Source organism: Ips typographus, linkage group LG9 (genome assembly GCF_016097725.1).
Source record: "Ips typographus isolate SLU linkage group LG9, UJ_Ityp_2.0, whole genome shotgun sequence".
Classification (NCBI taxonomy): domain Eukaryota; kingdom Metazoa; phylum Arthropoda; class Insecta; order Coleoptera; family Curculionidae; genus Ips; species Ips typographus.
In genome coordinates, this window is record NC_138430.1 from 9,037,394 (window position 1) to 9,055,450 (window position 18,057).

General features: G+C 34.6%; 5 protein-coding genes across 9 annotated transcripts in view; 2 read left to right on the forward strand and 3 right to left on the reverse strand.

Moving 5' to 3' along the window:
* The first annotated feature begins 156 nt into the window (after positions 1–156).
* LOC145733414 (P2R1A-PPP2R2A-interacting phosphatase regulator 1) lies at positions 157–4,211 on the forward strand. 3 transcript variants are annotated; one of them, XM_081986224.1, is made up of 5 exons: positions 157–542; positions 1,478–1,571; positions 1,620–1,855; positions 1,913–2,130; positions 2,744–4,211. In XM_081986224.1, exons 1-5 carry the CDS (start codon positions 397–399, stop codon positions 2,917–2,919), a joined length of 870 nt encoding a protein of 289 aa, XP_081842350.1. In that variant the 5' UTR covers positions 157–396; the 3' UTR covers positions 2,920–4,211. The 3 variants fall into 3 exon arrangements, with proteins under 3 accessions (XP_081842350.1, XP_081842352.1, XP_081842349.1); XM_081986226.1 differs by lacking the exon at positions 2,744–4,211 and adding an exon at positions 2,276–2,645 and having other exon boundaries at positions 1,907–2,130; XM_081986223.1 differs by having other exon boundaries at positions 159–542; positions 1,907–2,130.
* A 97-nt stretch (positions 4,212–4,308) lies between these two features.
* LOC145733419 (U6 snRNA-associated Sm-like protein LSm4) lies at positions 4,309–5,156 on the reverse strand. Its single transcript, XM_081986232.1, has 4 exons — positions 5,018–5,156; positions 4,922–4,963; positions 4,574–4,856; positions 4,309–4,524 (listed from the first exon to the last, which is right to left on the reverse strand). The coding sequence occupies exons 1-4, from the start codon at positions 5,018–5,020 to the stop codon at positions 4,442–4,444; spliced, it is 411 nt and encodes a 136-aa protein (XP_081842358.1). The 5' UTR covers positions 5,021–5,156; the 3' UTR covers positions 4,309–4,441.
* A 192-nt stretch (positions 5,157–5,348) lies between these two features.
* RfC3 (replication factor C subunit RfC3) lies at positions 5,349–7,058 on the forward strand. 2 transcript variants are annotated; one of them, XM_081986221.1, is made up of 8 exons: positions 5,349–5,554; positions 5,626–5,690; positions 5,746–5,873; positions 5,929–6,091; positions 6,237–6,396; positions 6,450–6,661; positions 6,713–6,790; positions 6,843–7,058. In XM_081986221.1, the coding sequence occupies exons 1-8, from the start codon at positions 5,517–5,519 to the stop codon at positions 6,989–6,991; spliced, it is 993 nt and encodes a 330-aa protein (XP_081842347.1). In that variant the 5' UTR covers positions 5,349–5,516; the 3' UTR covers positions 6,992–7,058. The 2 variants fall into 2 exon arrangements, with proteins under 2 accessions (XP_081842347.1, XP_081842346.1); XM_081986220.1 differs by having other exon boundaries at positions 6,450–6,790.
* Opa1 (Opa1 mitochondrial dynamin like GTPase) lies at positions 7,027–12,732 on the reverse strand. Of its 2 annotated transcripts, XM_081986208.1 has the most exons (19): positions 12,570–12,732; positions 12,199–12,445; positions 11,871–12,138; positions 11,741–11,785; positions 11,461–11,675; positions 11,189–11,406; positions 9,759–9,949; positions 9,640–9,689; positions 9,488–9,586; positions 9,297–9,428; positions 9,084–9,229; positions 8,866–9,027; positions 8,627–8,814; positions 8,298–8,512; positions 7,984–8,241; positions 7,780–7,925; positions 7,583–7,725; positions 7,419–7,529; positions 7,027–7,368 (listed from the first exon to the last, which is right to left on the reverse strand). In XM_081986208.1, exons 1-19 carry the CDS (start codon positions 12,596–12,598, stop codon positions 7,304–7,306), a joined length of 2,928 nt encoding a protein of 975 aa, XP_081842334.1. In that variant the 5' UTR covers positions 12,599–12,732; the 3' UTR covers positions 7,027–7,303. The 2 variants fall into 2 exon arrangements, with proteins under 2 accessions (XP_081842334.1, XP_081842335.1); XM_081986209.1 differs by lacking the exon at positions 11,741–11,785.
* Positions 12,733–12,901: 169 nt separating this feature from the next.
* The window catches only part of wb (wing blister), a 104,370-nt gene continuing 99,214 nt past the window's right edge, over positions 12,902–18,057 (reverse strand). The window contains 14 exon segments of the mRNA XM_081986234.1: positions 12,902–13,500; positions 13,560–13,919; positions 13,969–14,137; positions 14,193–14,483; positions 14,573–14,894; positions 14,954–15,231; positions 15,286–15,426; positions 15,476–15,632; positions 15,684–15,934; positions 15,987–16,143; positions 16,249–16,480; positions 16,979–17,222; positions 17,280–17,746; positions 17,799–18,040. Of these exon segments, the coding sequence (XP_081842360.1) occupies positions 13,340–13,500; positions 13,560–13,919; positions 13,969–14,137; positions 14,193–14,483; positions 14,573–14,894; positions 14,954–15,231; positions 15,286–15,426; positions 15,476–15,632; positions 15,684–15,934; positions 15,987–16,143; positions 16,249–16,480; positions 16,979–17,222; positions 17,280–17,746; positions 17,799–18,040 (3,472 nt within the window). The 3' untranslated portion in view covers positions 12,902–13,339.

The window sequence follows — 18,057 nt, forward strand, 5'->3', positions numbered from 1 at the left end:
TTTTAAATTTATCTTTTCTTATCAGGTATCCTTGTATGAAATCAAGCACAGTGTCCTGCTTATGTTCTCTATCCAAGAGTACGTAACGTGAGTTCATTGACTCACAAGAAATGACAACACAGCGAAAATCACTTTGAATGTCAATAATGTCAACTGTCAGTTAAGGGTGTCAGTTGACAGTTCGGTGTCGGTGGCTCAAAAAAGCTAAAGACCGCTCTTTGATTAAAAAGATTTTCTCTGTTTGCAGGCGAAATTTTCATTATTCCGTCCCGTATCATTGTTTTCTCAACAGCTTTCCACTTTCGTGTTTTTTTTTTTACGAAAGCAAACCACAGCCATCAAGACGGAATACGGCATTAAAATCGTATCAAATGCTGTATAGAAGAAGACATCCTGATGTCGTCGTCCAATTCCGCAATGGATGTTGATGGGGCCCCAGGGAATGCTCCAGGCCCTTTGAAACGGTGTTCTAGTGCTCCAATGATTAATGAAGGTTCTAATTCTACAATGACCGCAGGAAATTCTAGTAGTTCTACTCCCAGGTGAGTTTTGATCAATGTTTCTTTAAAGTCTTTGCATAAGAGGTATAGGTATAATAATTGCATATTTCTTATTATTCCAATTTTAACATTAGTTTTTAACTAAGTTTCTTAAGCTGTAACTTTGTGTAATAGTAATATTTTTTGATGTCATTATATGTTACTGCTTTTTGTGATAAATTACAATTGAACACTGTTTGAATTCATGCTTTTGATAAGAAGACCCTAAGCAACCAAATCTTGAAAAATCTAAAAGTAAGTTTGTCTATTTCATTTTATATGACTTGCATACTACAAAAAAGTAATCTCTCTACATATTTATATACCTATAACCTTTAAAATATCTACTTTTTTTGAGTTTATTTTTTTATGATTCACACATTTTTATAGATTAAGTAACCATGCTATAAACATACTTCATTAATCTAAGATCATTTGTATAAAGTTCTATTAGTTACTTCTACTCTAGATGGGCATTATTTACTAAAAAGCAATAATTATGTGTCTCTTACATAATAATGAAGTAACATTTGATTAAAAAGTTGGAGTATGCAAAATATATCTGGCTTTGACTTGCTATGTTTCAGATGTTTTGTATTACCACATATCTTTAAGACTTGTTGATTCAATTGTTTTTATGAAAGAACATTGGCAATCTGATATTATAAATAAAATATTCTTTATTGAAAATATTTTGTTTATTGAAAGTTGAAACTGTACTTATCAAGCTGGTAATAGTGTTACAAGAAGAAAAACCAGGAATAATTTTTACCAAAAAAGTGTTGAGGAACTTTGCATTGCTGTACACAAAGTTGTAACATTGAAAATGGCACAAAAGTTTTACTAAAATGACCTTAAATTCAACACACACATATCTACAGGTGTTTGGACATTTTTAACCTGATGATTAGAGTTAACATTTTGTTCATTACTTCCAGTAATCCAACTTCATTTGCAAATATATTTGGGTCTGCAAATCCAACCAGAAATCGTCGACACAGCGCCAGTTTTAGTCAAGTTCCTGGCTCTCCTGTAAGTAACCTATTAGAAGGTTGCAATTAATATTGACTGCTTGTTTAGGTGTCAGGTTTACGCCGAATTCATCAACTGAGACAAGAAGAACATGAAGTAACGTCAAATTCGCGAGAACTGGCGCACGAACGGGAAATTCACAGTGCAATGCAAATATCGCAATCATGGGAAGACCTATCTTTGATGAACGAATCTCCCGGCGACTCAAAAAGCAGCCGAATGGGTCCGATACACGTCAATTTACCATCTTGTAGTGTTATGTGCAATTCTCCATCACCTACCAGGTATTACACATTGAACTGTTTAGAGAACTGCTTTTGTCACATTAGAATTAGTGGTAGTTTTTCTAGATGCTATGGATTTCAAAGTCCCACTAGGAAAGTGTATGTAAGAAGAAGCGAAAGCCCGGTCTTGCGACCCAGTCCTTTGGGTGGCGCTAAAAGGAAATTGGACGACCGGGACGTTGATTTCACGTACAGTCCACGACCAAAACGTGTTTATAGTTACTCAGCTAGTGATAGTAGAGGCCTGTTGACTACTACAACAAATTCATTGCCAGGTTAGTGTTCATCATTTTGCGCCAGTTTCAATTTAGTTTTTATGTTTACTTTATTTGTCATGAAAATAATTAATGAATAGAAATGAATTAGTTCCTCATTTTCATTTTCAGGTAAACATAAAAGTTCTCTCTTTGCCTTTTTCAGACTGCTTCAAGAATTTTTCAGGCCTATTCCAGTCAATCTGGTTTTACAAGAGATTGTTAACAGCTTTGTCATCACAGAATTCCAGAATTATAGCAACACATCACTTATTGCAGCATATGTTTTGTATTTAATTTTATGATTGCTTTAATTCAACTGCCTGGTTTGATACAATGCTAGTTTGTGTTTAGACAGTTATAGAACAAGCTGGAGAAAAGAGTGAAGTTTGTCATCTTCATTTTGTTTTTTTCCCAGTAATTTTTCTGTCACTCTAAATACTCCAAATTACACCCCTTTTGAATGTCTAACTACATAAGAAATATTTTTTACTTGTGTACACCTATTAAAAATGAATATAGTGTAGTTATTATAATTTCGTCATTTTGGTACTAGTACAGAGTGTCACTTAATTGATATTGAAATTATTTCTCTTGCTTTTCTGTCAACCCTTTCAGCAGGTTTTATTTTTAGGTTCCCTGAGTTCGGTGGGCACTCCAGAAAGTTTGTCTAGCGCCGATTCGCCTGGTTCGGGTTTTGCCTTCCGGGGCGTTGACAGTCCATCGCCCACGTTGCAGGGTGGTAGCCAAGGAGAACCCATGATGGTAGGAAAAGGGAGCGATCACGACATGGCCGAAAGCCCCAGCTAATCGTCAATCCGGGCTAAGGTGAAATAAGGCAATTTTACGCTTTTTCTTTTGAGTGAATTTCCGTAAAAATGGCGTTTGAATCGTTTGTCTAGTGTGAATGGATTTTGTTCATGATTCTTTCTACTCCATATAGGTTAATTAAGTGTTTTTCTAGTTGTTTTCATCAAAGTTTGCCTGCCAAACTGCCAAAATTGTGTAAGTAATTTCACTAAGTAATATTTGGCTACTTTACTGTACAGTTTTTACTAAATATTTTTAGCAATTTAGTAACCAAATAAGCGTAACGTCTACTTATTAGACAGTAATAGAACATTCTAGTCCACTAAAATATTAATGTAACTCTTTTTACTGATTGATATGAATTTTATAATCCATCAATTGTTGAAATGGAGTGAATACAATTTTCGTTAGTTGGGCTTAAAAAATAATCACAAGCTGCTAACGCATTTTTTCATAAAGTTCATAGAATAATTTGTTTAGGAGACAGGTTTCAAAGATAAAAATCAGATCTAAATGGAATATTTCTGAGAATTTACCTAATCAACCCCATAAATTAAAAGTAACTTTCCCCAACTGATTTGCCAAAAAGAAATGCCTTAGCAGCACCTTATTCGCAACTACGATCTTCTGTATATATTTTATATTAGCTTACAATTTTCATAAAATAATAGTAAAATACTATTTTAATTAAAACCTCCATACATGTAAAACTAATTTAGGACACCCTGAATACCCGCAACAAAACTATAAATAATAAATAAACAATATTTACAAGTGTGTATAGCTTACAAATTATGAAAAGGTTAAGGTATTACTCTGTAAACAGAAGAAGTAAATAAATTATCTACTCTGTGAGGAACTTGATGTAGAGATATTGCAAAATAATCAAAAAACCACATTTTTTAATAAAAACTCATTTTATATACTTTAACTGTAATAGTATTTGTAACCACATATTGTTTACCGAGATTTTCGAATGTTTTCAAATTAATGTACTTTATTACGTTGATTTCCTTGTTGAATCCTGTAACTTTGTACCATGTATATTTTACCTAGAGACTGATACAAATTAAATAGCCATAGTTTAAGCTTTTCATAATAATAATTATTAAACCAATAGTAACTAACGGTTTTTCTTCATATACTCCTGTTATTTATATTGTACATTATTGATTTGTGATTGTTTGTTGACTACGTTTTTATCAAAGTCCATATCGTTTTGAAACAGCCCCAATTCAAGTTAGTGGCTGGAGTGTAATTTAGATCAAATAAAGAATGAAGGTGTTATTAGATTTGGACTTTTAATCACTCAGACTAGATAAGTATGGTTCTGTTTTACAGGAAATAGTGTTACCAGGGACAATTCATGGGGTAAGATCATTAAAAAAGTTAGTGTTTCTGTATTATTTATTGCTATTTTAAGTCAACAATTTAACAGAATACTTAAGAAAATTAAAATTAAACACTTTAGAATCATAGTCTTAAACTAACTTAAGAGTTATAACCAAAAGCACCAACAGACTTATGAAGGTTTTGGAGCTTTATTTTTCTGAAACAGTTTTGTTTGTCCTGGGGGTTTGTTGGGCCTGCCACCAGCAAAGTTGCCTGGAAAATATTTGGTAAAATCCATCAACAATTCAACACAAACACTTACCACGAGCAGCCGGCCGATTTCTTTGGTTCTGCATACCTCTACCACCCTTTTGTTCTCTAGCCTGTTTGTTCTTAACCAAAGTTTCTTCCTTCACCATGTCAATGACTTCATCAGGGATTCTCAAGTATTTGATGGTGCTACCCCGAATGTAGCATTCGGGCATTCTCCAGAACTTATCACCGTCCCTGGACGTGCAAATTACTTCGCGCAAGTTGATGTTCATCCAGTTGTCGCAACTCACCAAGTGCCCATTGTAGGTTTCGCCATTTTTTAATTCCACCAACTGTGTAGTTAAGTTTATATATATTTCTTTAGGTGTTGCACACTTGATGATTGTAATTTACTTACCATGGGATGATTTTGGGCTGTTCTGAGCAAGGAAAGGGGCAGCTGAAAGTACAATTTTATAGAAATGTAATATAATATACTGAAAGGTATAATTACCATTTTAAATGTTGTTTAGGGCTGTACTACCTCTTGACTGGTTCTTAATGTTTTTACTATTTAACTTTTAGGCGGTTTTAGCTATTTTTTGTATATAACAAAAAAAACTAACCTACTGATACTGAATGACAGTTCTAACCTAACCTAATTCTTCTCTTTCATTGAACCTCAATTTATAATTTGAAATTTCTATATCTAGATCTGCATTGATGAGGTGCAAGTGTTTTGTTAATTTAGAAGTAGATGAACCCACCGTAAAAATGATAAAATATACAAAAGTCAACCACTGAACTTGAGTGTAAAATTTTTGTAACTAACGTCTTTTTGACGTGAACAAGCAATTTGAACATAACCTTAAATGGGTGGTTGTTATTTTATTTTTTCCCGCCTTTTGAAATTTTGTGATTTTTTTATGGTTTTAAATAAGTATTTTAATTGTATTTTATTTAAAAGTAGTATCTAGTTCATAGTTTCTACGGTAGTAAATACATCGGTTGCAATGATGGTACAAACCGAAACAAAAATCAATCTTCCTTGGTAAGGACATACTTTACACTCTACTACCTTTCCCTATTTGGTTCTTTTTAACTTATGTAACTTAATTTAAGGGTTGAGAAATACCGTCCCAGTACTTTGGAAGATCTGGTGTCTCATGAGGACATTATCAAAACTGGTAGTTTGTTTCATAATAAAAGTCACAGTAATCCTATAAGTAAACTGAATTGTAGTTAGTAAATTTATCAGAGAAGACCAAGTACCCCATCTGTTGTTTTATGGGCCTCCTGGCACAGGGAAAACCACCACTATTTTGGCATGTGCTAGACAGCTTTACACACCAGCTCAGTTCTCATCAATGGCAAATATTTAATTCAGTTTAAGATGATTTTTGATGTTCCTGCATGGTTTTGTAGGTGTTGGAATTGAATGCTTCTGATGACAGAGGTATAGGTATTGTAAGAGGTCAAATTCTAACTTTTGCCAGTACAAGAACAATTTTCAAAAGTGGTTTTAAGTTGATCATACTAGATGAAGCTGATGCTATGACTATGGATGCTCAAAATGCTCTGAGAAGAAGTAAGTGAAGCTAAACACTACTGATAGAAATTTTAAAAAAATAATCTGAACTTCACTTTAATTTTTATTTTATTCAGTTATATCACACCCCATCATATCACATTATTTGAAGATATACAATAAATAAAACTGTAAATATTTTTAGTTATTGAAAAATATACGGAAAACGTTCGTTTTTGTATTATCTGCAATTATTTGAGCAAAATTATACCAGCTCTACAATCCAGATGTACTAGATTTCGGTTTGGGCCTTTAGCACCTGAACAAATTTTACCCAGATTAAATTATGTGGTTGATGAAGAAAGGTAAGTGTGTAAAGTCAAATTTGCTGCTATATGGGTTAAGGTAAAAATTTTAGAGTTCAAATCACAGAAGATGGTAAAAACGCTTTATTAACTCTAGCAAATGGTGACATGAGAAAAGTGTTAAATGTGCTACAAAGCACCTGGTTGGCCTATAAAAATGTAACTGAAGATACTGTTTACACTTGCGTGGGCCACCCTTTGAAGAGTGACATTGAAAACATAGTTAAATGGCTTCTAAATGAAGACATCAAAACCACATACAAAAGTAAGTTATTTTGGTGTGGATTGGATTTTGCTTTATTAATTTTGATTTTAGATATTCAAGAATTAAAGACTTTGAAAGGGCTTGCTTTAAGTGATATTTTGACTGAAGTTCATAAACTAGTGCAGAGAAGTAAGTGCTTTTCAGTTTTAAGTATTTATTTTATTTGTGGTTAAATTTGCAGTTGAGTTTCCTTTTGAAGTTTCCATCAGACTGTTGGATAAAATGGCGGATATTGAATACCGACTTTCTCAAGGAGCTAATGAGAATATTCAGCTAACTGGTCTGATATCTTCCTTTCATTTTGTTAGGGACATTAAAGTTCCTGAATAAACGTTTTCAACTTGTTAGGATAAGAAAAACTTCAACACATTAAACATGTTTATGTATTTTCTTATAACTGTACAAATCAACAATTTTCAAAAAAAAGGCATGTAGTATAAGTGATAACAATTAAAATCACGCCTTCCGCATTATTAGGAAGCATAGCAAAATATACGTAATAAAAATAAAAGAAAAACAATTTGCCTCTAATGAAAGGAAACGCACCATTCCGATTTGATTCAATTACATACAAATTCAACGATGTTGGAACTTACAACATAAAATAACTTAAGTGTTACAATTAAATTGGACTAGACAGACTTATTTTTCTTTGTTGAGGGCCTGAATGAACTCCTCCAGTTTCTCTTGAATTTGTCGTACCCGTTCTAAATGATTTAGTTTTAAATTAAAGTTAATAGCAATTGTCAACACTTACTTAGTTCCTCAGCTAAGGTGACTCTTCTGCCAGTCAACAAATGGACTTTCTGTTCTTGGTCTTGGCCATAGTCGTCCAAAACTTCTTTAATTTCTTTGTCTAATCTTCTTGCTAAAAGTGTGTAAATTATAAAAATGGAATAAAGTTTAACACAAAAACTTTACCTTCTCTGTTCGTAATTTGTTGCCTAAGAGCATTTGATGTAACTTTCATCATTTGCTGAATCCTATGGAATAAAACAACGTCGGCACAGTCAACGTCCATCTGTTGATGGTATAAATAAAAGGCTTTCCGACAATCATACGCTCTGAAACGAATACTTAAAAATAACGGCTAAACAGTTGCAAGAACAACTAAATACCTTCCTAAGGCCTTATTCAAAAAGTATCTCCTATACACTGCATCCCAGACCTCTCTAACAAACTCATTGTCTACTTCTATGTTGCTTCTTTGAAGGTTGTTTCTTATTGTCGTCAATTCGTCGTAAGACAATGCAGGAGGATGTTTCTAAAATATGGTTTCCTCAATATTTAGACTATTTTTAAGTACACTCAGTGAACGTTACTTCATTTGAATGCAAAATCCGATCCAACTCGTTTTTAACTTGATTTCGTTTTAGTTCAGTTTCACTTTGATATCTCCAATACAACCATCTCTCTTTAGTTGAAGGCCCTAGTAGTTCTCGCAAATGTTTTTCGCTCTCTTTCAGTTTCTCTTTCACGCTAGCTTCCAGAAACTTGACAGCCTGGTCCCAGTCCCGTTTATCCGCTATAGTACGGTCCTCAAGAGTGTTCAGTTGGATCACTCTAAGCATGTCGGAGGCCTGTTTGCAACGTCATGTTATAACTTATTTTGTAATGTTTTATTTGGTTGGCATACTTTGTCCTCCCACTTGTGACGCTTCATAGCTTCATTAACCACAGCTTTTTTCAACTCATCGAATATATCGTCGTGATCAGGCGCTGTAGATGCCTTTTGCATGAATCTTTGAAATTCCGATTTTAAACTTTCCCATCCGCATTCTACGGATTGTGATGGAAGCGTGGATTCAGCCCATTGACGCAGTTTGATGTCGACAGAGGTGTTAAATGTTTCTACAATAAAATTTTCACACTCGTAGCTTTAATACACTGGGTGTACTAAAATTAGTGGACCCTACGCTAATTTAATTAAACATAATTTTATTTCTGCCTGTAAAATGCCACTACCTGAAGAACCGGTTTGTGCGGCGGGAATATAAATATTTTCAAAGACATTCCCAGACACTTTCTCCCAAATGTTTAACAATAATCGCTCTTCCCACTCCCGTGGACTAACTTGCGATAAGTTGACCACTTCATCTAGAATTTCGCTTCTAGCTCTTTCAAACAATTCGTCTCTGTCTTGTTCGCGAATTCTACAATCATTTTTAAGTTTGGTTAAGATCAACTTCCAACAAAATACAAACCTGGGAAAGTTGTTTTTCCATTCCGTTTCTAAATTAAATCTTCGTGCTTTAAAAACATCCGCTTGCTGTTCCACTGTCTCTTTCACCATTTTCCAGAAACAGTCAGCAACGGCCAAACTCAAATTTCTTGTAGTTACTTGCGTTGATCTAATTTGACTATCCCTGAACCGAAAAAAGCGTTTTCTTTTGGGTGTTTTTAAACTATCAGCAAAACTTACTTCAAAAGTTTCGAGTTTCTAAAGAAATTTTCTTCATAGTCTTTGATTGTTTGAATTGAGTCGTCTTTTCTACCTCTGCCAGTCACTACAGCAAAATAACCGAGCGCTTTCATTGGGAATAACTTTCCTGACAAAATCTTTCTTATCTAAGAAGTAATTGATAAAAAACGGATTTTAACGTAAAATGTTTGACATATGTGAGGTTAATAATACCCTAGTAGGATCCGCTAAATTTTCTTCAGCCATATCCACTTTGGTTAAAACAAAAATAGTTCTTTTGCCGCTTGGATCACAACTGGCCACTAAATCGGTTACATTACTACGCTCAGCATCCACTGATCCATCCTAAATTTCACCCAAATTTTCACACCTTTCCTGCACGGAAAAAATACAGCTAAACTCACCTGAATACATAATATTATAGCATTAGGATTATTCATGTAAGCTTGGGTCATTTGTCTGATACTTTCTCTAGTATCTGAAGCCATGTCAGTGGTTTGAGTCTAAAATAAGGCATTTTTTAGGGTTCTAGGAAACACTCCTTAAGTGAACTTACTGATATAATACCTGGCAAATCTACCAGAACCATTCTTTGCAAACCAGGCCCTGAAAATCATAATTTTGCAAAATATATTGAACAATTTTGTTGCCAACACTGTAATTTTCTGCAATTACCTTTGACAGTCATAGAAATTACTTCACTTGACACAGTTTTTCCTCCTTTTACACTGTTTCTCATTCGGAGCTCTACTTCTTTGCGTAAATCAGCCAAATCGCTTTCTTTCGTAAGATCAAACTCTCTCGAAGAGTCACGGAATTGGGCGACATGGTAGGGCCCTTCAGATAGCGTAACTTTAACAGGAGCCCTACAACAGATCATCAGACAATAATATGAGTCTGTTGATGGTTATACGACAGGATTTTAGTTTTCTTTAAAAAAATCGAGCCTGTTGTAATAATACAACATATACAACATAACAAAAGTAATAATTATAATTATAATGACGGATGAACATGGTTTTAAAGATCTAACTGAAAGTACAGAACAGATTTTTTTACAAGGAAGCTTATGGAAGGCTTCTAGACTGTTTTGCAAAATATTCAACTGCCATAGAAGCATTTTGGAATTTGTATAGTACAGTGTAAGTTTTTAAACTGCTCTAGAATCATATGAATGTTTTTAGACTGTTTTGAAAGCTTCTTGACTAGTTGAAGCGCATTTGGAAGATTTTACACTGTACTAGAAGCTTCTAGATACTCTTTTAGAAGCTTTTTGAGTTTCTATAGGGTTTTGAATTCTTTTTAGACTATTTCAGAAAAATTTGGAAGGTTGCAAGGGCCAATTGAAAGTTTTGGACTGCTTTAGAGGCATTTGGAAAGTTCTACAAGGTTTTAAACTACTGAACTATACTAGTTGAAGAGCTTTGGAAGCTTTTAGACTGTTCCAAAACCTTTTGGACGCTTCTATGCTGCTTCAGGAGCATTTGGAAAGTTTCAACAGCAAATTAAAAGTTTTGGACTGCTTTAAAGGCATTTGGTAGCTCTTAGACGGTTCTAGAACTTTTTAAACTACTCTAGAAACATAAGAAAGCTTTTAGACGGTTTTAAAATCTTTTGAGAACTTCTAGGACAGTTGAAGAGCATTTAGACTGTTCCAAAACCTATTGGAAGCTTCTATGCTGCTTCTGGAGCATTTGAACAGTTTCAAAAGCATGCTGAAGGTTCTGTACTGCTTTAGAGGCATTTGGAAACTCTTAAACGGTTCTAGAAAATTGTTGGAAGCTTTTAAACTCACTTAGAAACATAAGAAAACTTTTAGACTGTTTTGAAATCTTTTGAGAGCATCTAGAGTAGTTGAAGAGTATTTGGAAGCTTTTAAACTGTTTTAAAAGCTTCTGGGCAGTTTCAAAAGGTTTTTAGCTACTTTAAAAGCATTCTGAATAAATTTTTGATGACATGAATGTTCTACCCAATCAGACAAATTCAAAGCAGTCTTGTTTGAAGGAGATTACTTAGAGAAGCCAAATTATTTCCACCACTGGTTGCTTAAAGAATATTGAAGATCTGGCAAAGTTTTTCAATTTCAATTCAATAAAAATAAATACCTAGTCATCATTTCTCCTGCTCCTCTTGGAAAAATCCTTGCTTGGGCAATCATTTCTAAAACTGATGTTTTGCCACTGCTTTGGTCTCCCACAACCACAACTCTAGGCAGCTGATCTTGTGTATTGTAACCACTGTCAAAATCAGCCAACTCATCCAAAACTTCACTGTACATATCTATCAGGCTCCTTTTGATTTTCTTTAAATTGGGTTTCCTGCCCTAAAATGAATGGTATTGGAACAGTTTAAGATTAGGTGCAGTAATACAAAAAACCTGTTTTAGAAGTAGGTTTTGTTTCCTTAATTCCCGGTTTTCTTTCTCTAGCTTCTCCAGTTCTTTCTGATATTTGATCTGGGTTTGCATCATTTCTTCTTGGATGTCATTTAGTCTTTGTTGGGCATCTTTTCTGATTTTATCCTCATCACCATCCTGTCTAGCAAAAGGTCTGGCATACACCACATTCCTATCCTTTAAGTCACTTTTTAGGTCTGAAAACCATATTCAAGTTTAGTACTAACACATCAATATAATGTTTGAGAGACAATTTTCATACCTGAGTACATTCGGTCAATGTAATCACTTAGGCCTTCAGGTGCACCTAAATAAAGAATTAACATTGTTAATATTTAATAATGAACATTTCAGTGACAGAATGTACTCCTTTTATTACTATAAAGTGTCACCTTTAACAGGATTTTCTTGTTTACTTTGCTGCTCCACTTTTTCTGCAGCTGCCACAGCATCATCTAACCTCTGATCAAACCAGGTTTTAAACTGGGCATATTTAGCTTCTGATAGAGCTTTAATTCTAGGGTCTATTTCAATGTTGTTTTTCAAACTGTCTTTAAACTCAATCAGGTTTCCTCTCCACTGGTTAAACTTCTCATTATCAGGAAGAACCTCATCAAGCCACTTTAAGTCTGGCATGCCCTCTTTCCAGTCATTATATTTCTGTAAATCACATGTAAAAATTGGAATGTGTTTAGTTTATAAAATTAGTTCAACACACACCTTATTTAAAGCACCTCCTCCAGCCACAGCCCCACCAATAAGCAAATACCTAATTTTCAAAACACCCCGTAGGGCTCTGATAATAAGCATTCCATATTCACGTCTTTGAAACTTGTACTGCTGATAGCCTGAATGTCTTGACCTGTCCAGGGCTCTTCCACCCCAAAGGCTAGATATATTTCTTTGGAAGCGTCTTTGGGGGCCATACTTGGAAGGATGACGTGAATACGAACTTATGACAATCCGGCTGAAATGTTTGTTAAAAACAGTGTTATATCATAATTTTTTTTTTAATATTTTACAAACTAGAGAGATATCACCCTATATATCAAAGGTGACATAACCTTTTAGCCCGGATTGGTGCAACTTACCCAAATTTGCCTTTTAATAGATGCTCCATTTAGTTGGGTGTTGTATTTACTGCATTATAAAGTATTCAACTAATGTAAAAATGAAATATTTAACTTATATTAACAACAAATTTTAAATTAAGCAGGAGGGACACCGCTTAATTTGTCATTTGACTGTCAATCAATATATCGAATCTATCAATGTCACTTTATTCACTCGACAGGAGAAACAACAGAGATAGAAACAGTTTTCGTGGTTAATGAATTCTAGGAGAGGATATTTGGAAGGGATACAGTTAATGCTTGACTGTGGGACAAAAAACTCCGCATTATTGAAATAAATACTCAATATATCCTTACAAAAAAAATGTATATTGACACAATTATAAAACTGCAAGACATCCACATAATGCGACTTATTTACAAAACATTTATATACATACATTCTGTAACTTTATTCTAATAATCTTTTATTACTTCAATTGCTACTACATCAAACTGTTCGAATAATTTAACTTGACTGTAAGTACATAAATAAGACTTTGTACAAAAAAAATTAATTATTTACATAAAGACAATGTGCGACTAATTACATAAACTTACTATAATAAAAATAGAACTATGGTAATATAATACTTCAACTTTGTTAAATTAGTATTAGGTATGTAATTGAACACAATCGTGTTTTAGATTCTTTCACCTCTGACATGGCACCAAGAAACTGTAAAGTCTATTTTAATCAGTTTTAAATATTTTATTTAGTTTGGTTTAAAGTGGCAGTAAAGTCAGTCTCAACTGTTATTGGCAAGCGGCACTACAGGGCATGAATTAATTAGAACACTGTTTAGTTCTTCCATGTGCGACCAGTCTTTTAGTTCATTCTCTATCATCAAGTTTTTGATACAACCTTTGAAGTTTTCTCTAGTTTTCAGAGTACCCACTGCAGCATTATCTAGAAGAAAACTTTTTGCTAGTACGTTCAAATATCAAGAGTTGCACTGATGAGTTTACCTGGTAATCCTCCAATATACAGTGGAGCATCAATTTCATCCATGAGTGAATTAATATCGTTCTGAACCCAAATTTTTCTAATTCCATCTACATTGACGGTCAATTCTGAGCTCGAATACATAGCCGTAACGTTGTGCCACATATTGTTGCACAAAGCATAGTTTGAATCCAAATTGTTAGTGACGTTGGTTTGCATGCCATTTCCTAAATCCACTGTCATTACCACAGCCCCACTTTGCAGCTCTATGGACAATGCTGGGTAGTTTGCTTCGTTTGAAACAGTAATCAAAATTCCATTCTGTTCAGCTGTACGGAATTGGAAGCTTATGTCCAGAATTTTATTAATTCGGAAACCTTCCTCTGGAAAAAAGTCATTAGTTTGGTTTAAGAGGGTTTCAGCTGTATTTACTGTAAATCGCATAGGCGTCACCACCAAAATAAGCTCCTTCCTCAATTTTAGGAAAACATTGCCTGATATTATTGTAGAGAACATCACTGGTGTTTTTGCCTAACAACCACAACTCTCCATTGATTTTCAGCTCATTAATGCAACCTCTAAACGGTCGAATTTTATCTTTCTGCAAAAGCCAAATCACTGAAATCCTATGCAACGTTTTATGGGACACCACATACCAGCTCTCTGTTTACAATATAGTTTTTAGGAACATTTCCGAAAAATATTTCACCCTGAACGTTGGTTCTGGGTATTCGTAATGGTTTCTTGGCCTCACCGTCTAACCACATGTGCACCCTTTTACCGTTCTTCTTGATTAGTTTCAGATTGTGCCACTCGCCGTCGTTTACTTTCTTTTGGAAGGTGATGGGCCAGTTTTTGGGGATTTTCTTTCGTTTTCCTTTGACGTGGAAGGCTATCATTCCATCTTTGAGTTCGAGAAAGTGGTATTGAGGTGGTGATGTGCTTCCCTGCAAGATTAGGAAGTAAAAGGAATGTATAGTCTAAGCTCTTGAATAAGTGTGTGAGATGTGGGATATGGCTCTAAGAAGGTACTTACAACAGATATAAACAGCATCCCACTAGAGTGTAAAGTCCTAAACTCAAACTCAAACATAAAGTCTTTTCTCCAGACATTCGTTTTAATCCTTATGTAACTATCCAGTTGGTCACCGAAATTCACAGCTGTCGGATCAGTGGCGTAGTTGGCAGTGGTGGCACAACCCTGAGTGCTTTGCATCGTATTGGTAAAGTTAATTACTGAGGGGCTTAATCCTTTTAAAGTGATTGTGGTTGGTTTATTAGCATGGATCAGTGGTTCTTCTCTACCAATTTCCACATTGGAAAATCCTTGTACGGTGGTGTAATTAAAGGGGATGTGTCTGAAATTATGGTAAATACAGCAATTTTTTGCTGCTAGTTGGTTATAATCACCACTTACTCTGAGTTTACAGTGATATCACTGATTCCACCATAAAACGAGTGGAAACCATCCATACTTCCTATAGTAACGTCAAGCTGATTTCCTTTAAACACTCTTCCAGTCTTGGTTCTAGTGAATTCTTGGTTTTTTCCGTTTACGGAGAGTTTAATCTTTGATTTGTTGATAGTGATTCTTATGACGTTATAATCATTATTAGTGACTGACATGTCTTCGTTTACCAAATAGTGTTCGCCATTAACTAGGTTGATTTGTAGTAAATTATTGGATAAGGTCACCTAAATGAATGCTAATAAGTAAATCATAAAGTACTATTTTTAGTAAGTTACTACCGTTCCAAGGTTTTTAATATCAAGTATTGCAGCGTTGGCAATTAGAGGTCTTAAAACAAAGTAAACACTCTCTAGCCTTTTTGCTGGGAAAGTTAAGTGTAAAGTTCCATTTCCTTTGAACCAAGCATTGTACAATTGCAGCTAAAAGTAGAACGTAACACTTTCTGTGATTTGAAAGTAGGTAAGTTACCTCTCCAGTTTTTTGCGTCACTCCTGAAGAAATGGTCTTATCAGTCAACTTTGATTCATAATCAATAAAACCCAAAAATGATCTTGGTTTGAAGTTAATGTTTTCCAGTTTCAGTGTTGGTGGAATACCCCCAACATAGTGTAGTGACTTCTTTATCCTATGAATTTTTATTGTTAACTTTTTTTACAATTTTTTTACAGATAATTACCTGAAGACATGTGGTTTTGGAAGTGACACATTATGAGTAACTGAGTTGTTCCGAACATTATTATCAATCTCCAAAGTGTAGTACTGTTTCAACGCATAACTGTCATGTTTCATGGCGAGAACTACCGAGTGTTTTCTACCATCATTGATTTTCTCCAAGTTCTTAATTTCCACCGATTGGCCACTGTTATGTCGCACATCAAGCTTCGCATAACCGTCTTCCAAAGTAAGTGATATAAACGCCGTAGGACGCTAAAAAATTGTTTATAAAAACAGCAACAAGTTGCAATAGTGGAAAAGTTACCTCATTTTCCTGCGCCAAGTATACCAAACTATTTTCATCGAATGTGGATAGGGAGAAGGTGAAATAAAATTCCTGAGGCATTGCCGTCGACGAAGCGTATTTTGCATATCCAATCCCCGAGTAGAAAGGTCGGGCTCCGTCCTGTTCTTTAGTAGTTCTGAAAGTTTAAAATAGTTTAGCAGTAGAATTCACTTTTTTTTTGACAAACTGTGTATCATATACTCATAGATTACGAAAAGAAAATAATTCTACTTAAACCTACCTTGGTTGACCTTTACAGGCTCCATGGGTTTCAGCAAACTTCCACATCCCAATATTATGATCGTTAATGGATATTTTATTAACTTTTGTAAAGTTATCAGCCGAATTTCCATCTCCAACTTCAAATATATCTGTGGGTTCCACAATTAAAGCTGTGTCTCCAATTTGGGCACTCTCCCACCTGTTACCATCCTCGTATTTCATACGTAGCAAAGAACCAACCCTAAAAAAATCTTGAAGTAAAAATACTACTCAAAAAAGTGTGAATCAGTGAATAATCACTAACTGAAGGCAGTGAAAAGGCTTACAACGTCATTTAGGATAATTTTAAAACAGAAAGAACACTCTTTGACTGTTTTATAGTAGTAAACAGGCTTCAAACATTAATTTCTGACAGTCTGAAGGTTTCTAACATCAAGTTTGACTAATACAAGACTTCTTAATATTGCTGGACAAGTCACTCAGAATGCTTCTAAGACACTGTGAAGACAGTAAACAAGCTTACAACTTCAATTTTGGCTATCTGAAGCTAGTAAGAAGGCTTCTAACATAAATTTTGACTAATCTAAGACTTTTTACCGTCACTGAACAATTCTAAGGCACTCAGAATGCTTCTAAGACACAGTGAAGACAGTAAGCAAGCTTACAACTTCAATTTTGACTATCCGAAGACAATAAGAAGGCTTCCAATATCAATTTTTATGGTCTGAAGACAGTAGGAATACTTTTACCTTTCAACTAATAAACTTTTTCCACTTTATCCATGCTGGCTTTACCAGTGCTAATTAACATATCGTCTAAGAGTAAACTGGCTTTTCCGTTTACGATTTTAATATTTAAACCAGGACGCCTCCATTTGATTAATTGACAATTGACGCATTTGAAGGAAATTATCATGTTCCTAAACACTGCAGTTTGAGGTATTGGGGATGTGTAGATCATTGAACAATTTGACAAACCAACAGCTACATTGATCTGCAATTTTTATTTTCTTTTTAAACTGATTGGTCTTTAATACAGTAAAATACTCACAGTTTCTGCAGTTTGTCTTGCATACAGCACTTTTTTCCGTAACTCAGCAATTTTCGAGGCGACCACATCTAAACTTGATTGGTTGTTTTTAACTTTATCCGCACCGATGCTGTCATTACGCTTCATCAGTTCATTGACTTTATTAATTGCTTCAGCCACATCAATTTTGGCCTTATCGATGGCTTTTTCCGCCTCATCTCTAGTTGCTTCATATCGTTTCTTCTGGTTAAACAAATCATACTGAACGGAAATGTTCAGTTTAGGTAAATCCCTCTCAATCTTTCTCATACTATCTATAACGTCAGTACTGTTTTTAATAGCATTGTGCAATCTACTAACTAGATGTTCTTTTGATGTTATATCGTTTTCTGTAGACTGGACTTGTCTGTCTAGGTTGTTGTTAGTTCTGGTATAGTCGATTAGTTTGCCTTTAAAAGACTCCACACCTTTCTGTTTGGACATGAGCTCTGCAAACACAAATCATCAAAAAATGTAATTTTAGTAACAGAAACTGAGTACCATTTGTAATGTCTCGCATTATGGTGATTCTGTGCCGAAGTCGATCTGATTCTGCAAACTCTGAGAATGCTCTGCCACGTAAACTGTCTCCATCACTGGAATTTATGATTTTCAATGCTTTTTGCAAGATTTCTTGGGCTCTGTTGGCAGTTTTCCTAGCCTCCATTACACCGTCAATGATTTTGCTGTAGGCTTGGCTTCCATTGATTTTTGCTGTTTCACCCTTGTTGAAGTCCAGAATTCTGAAGATCAATTAACA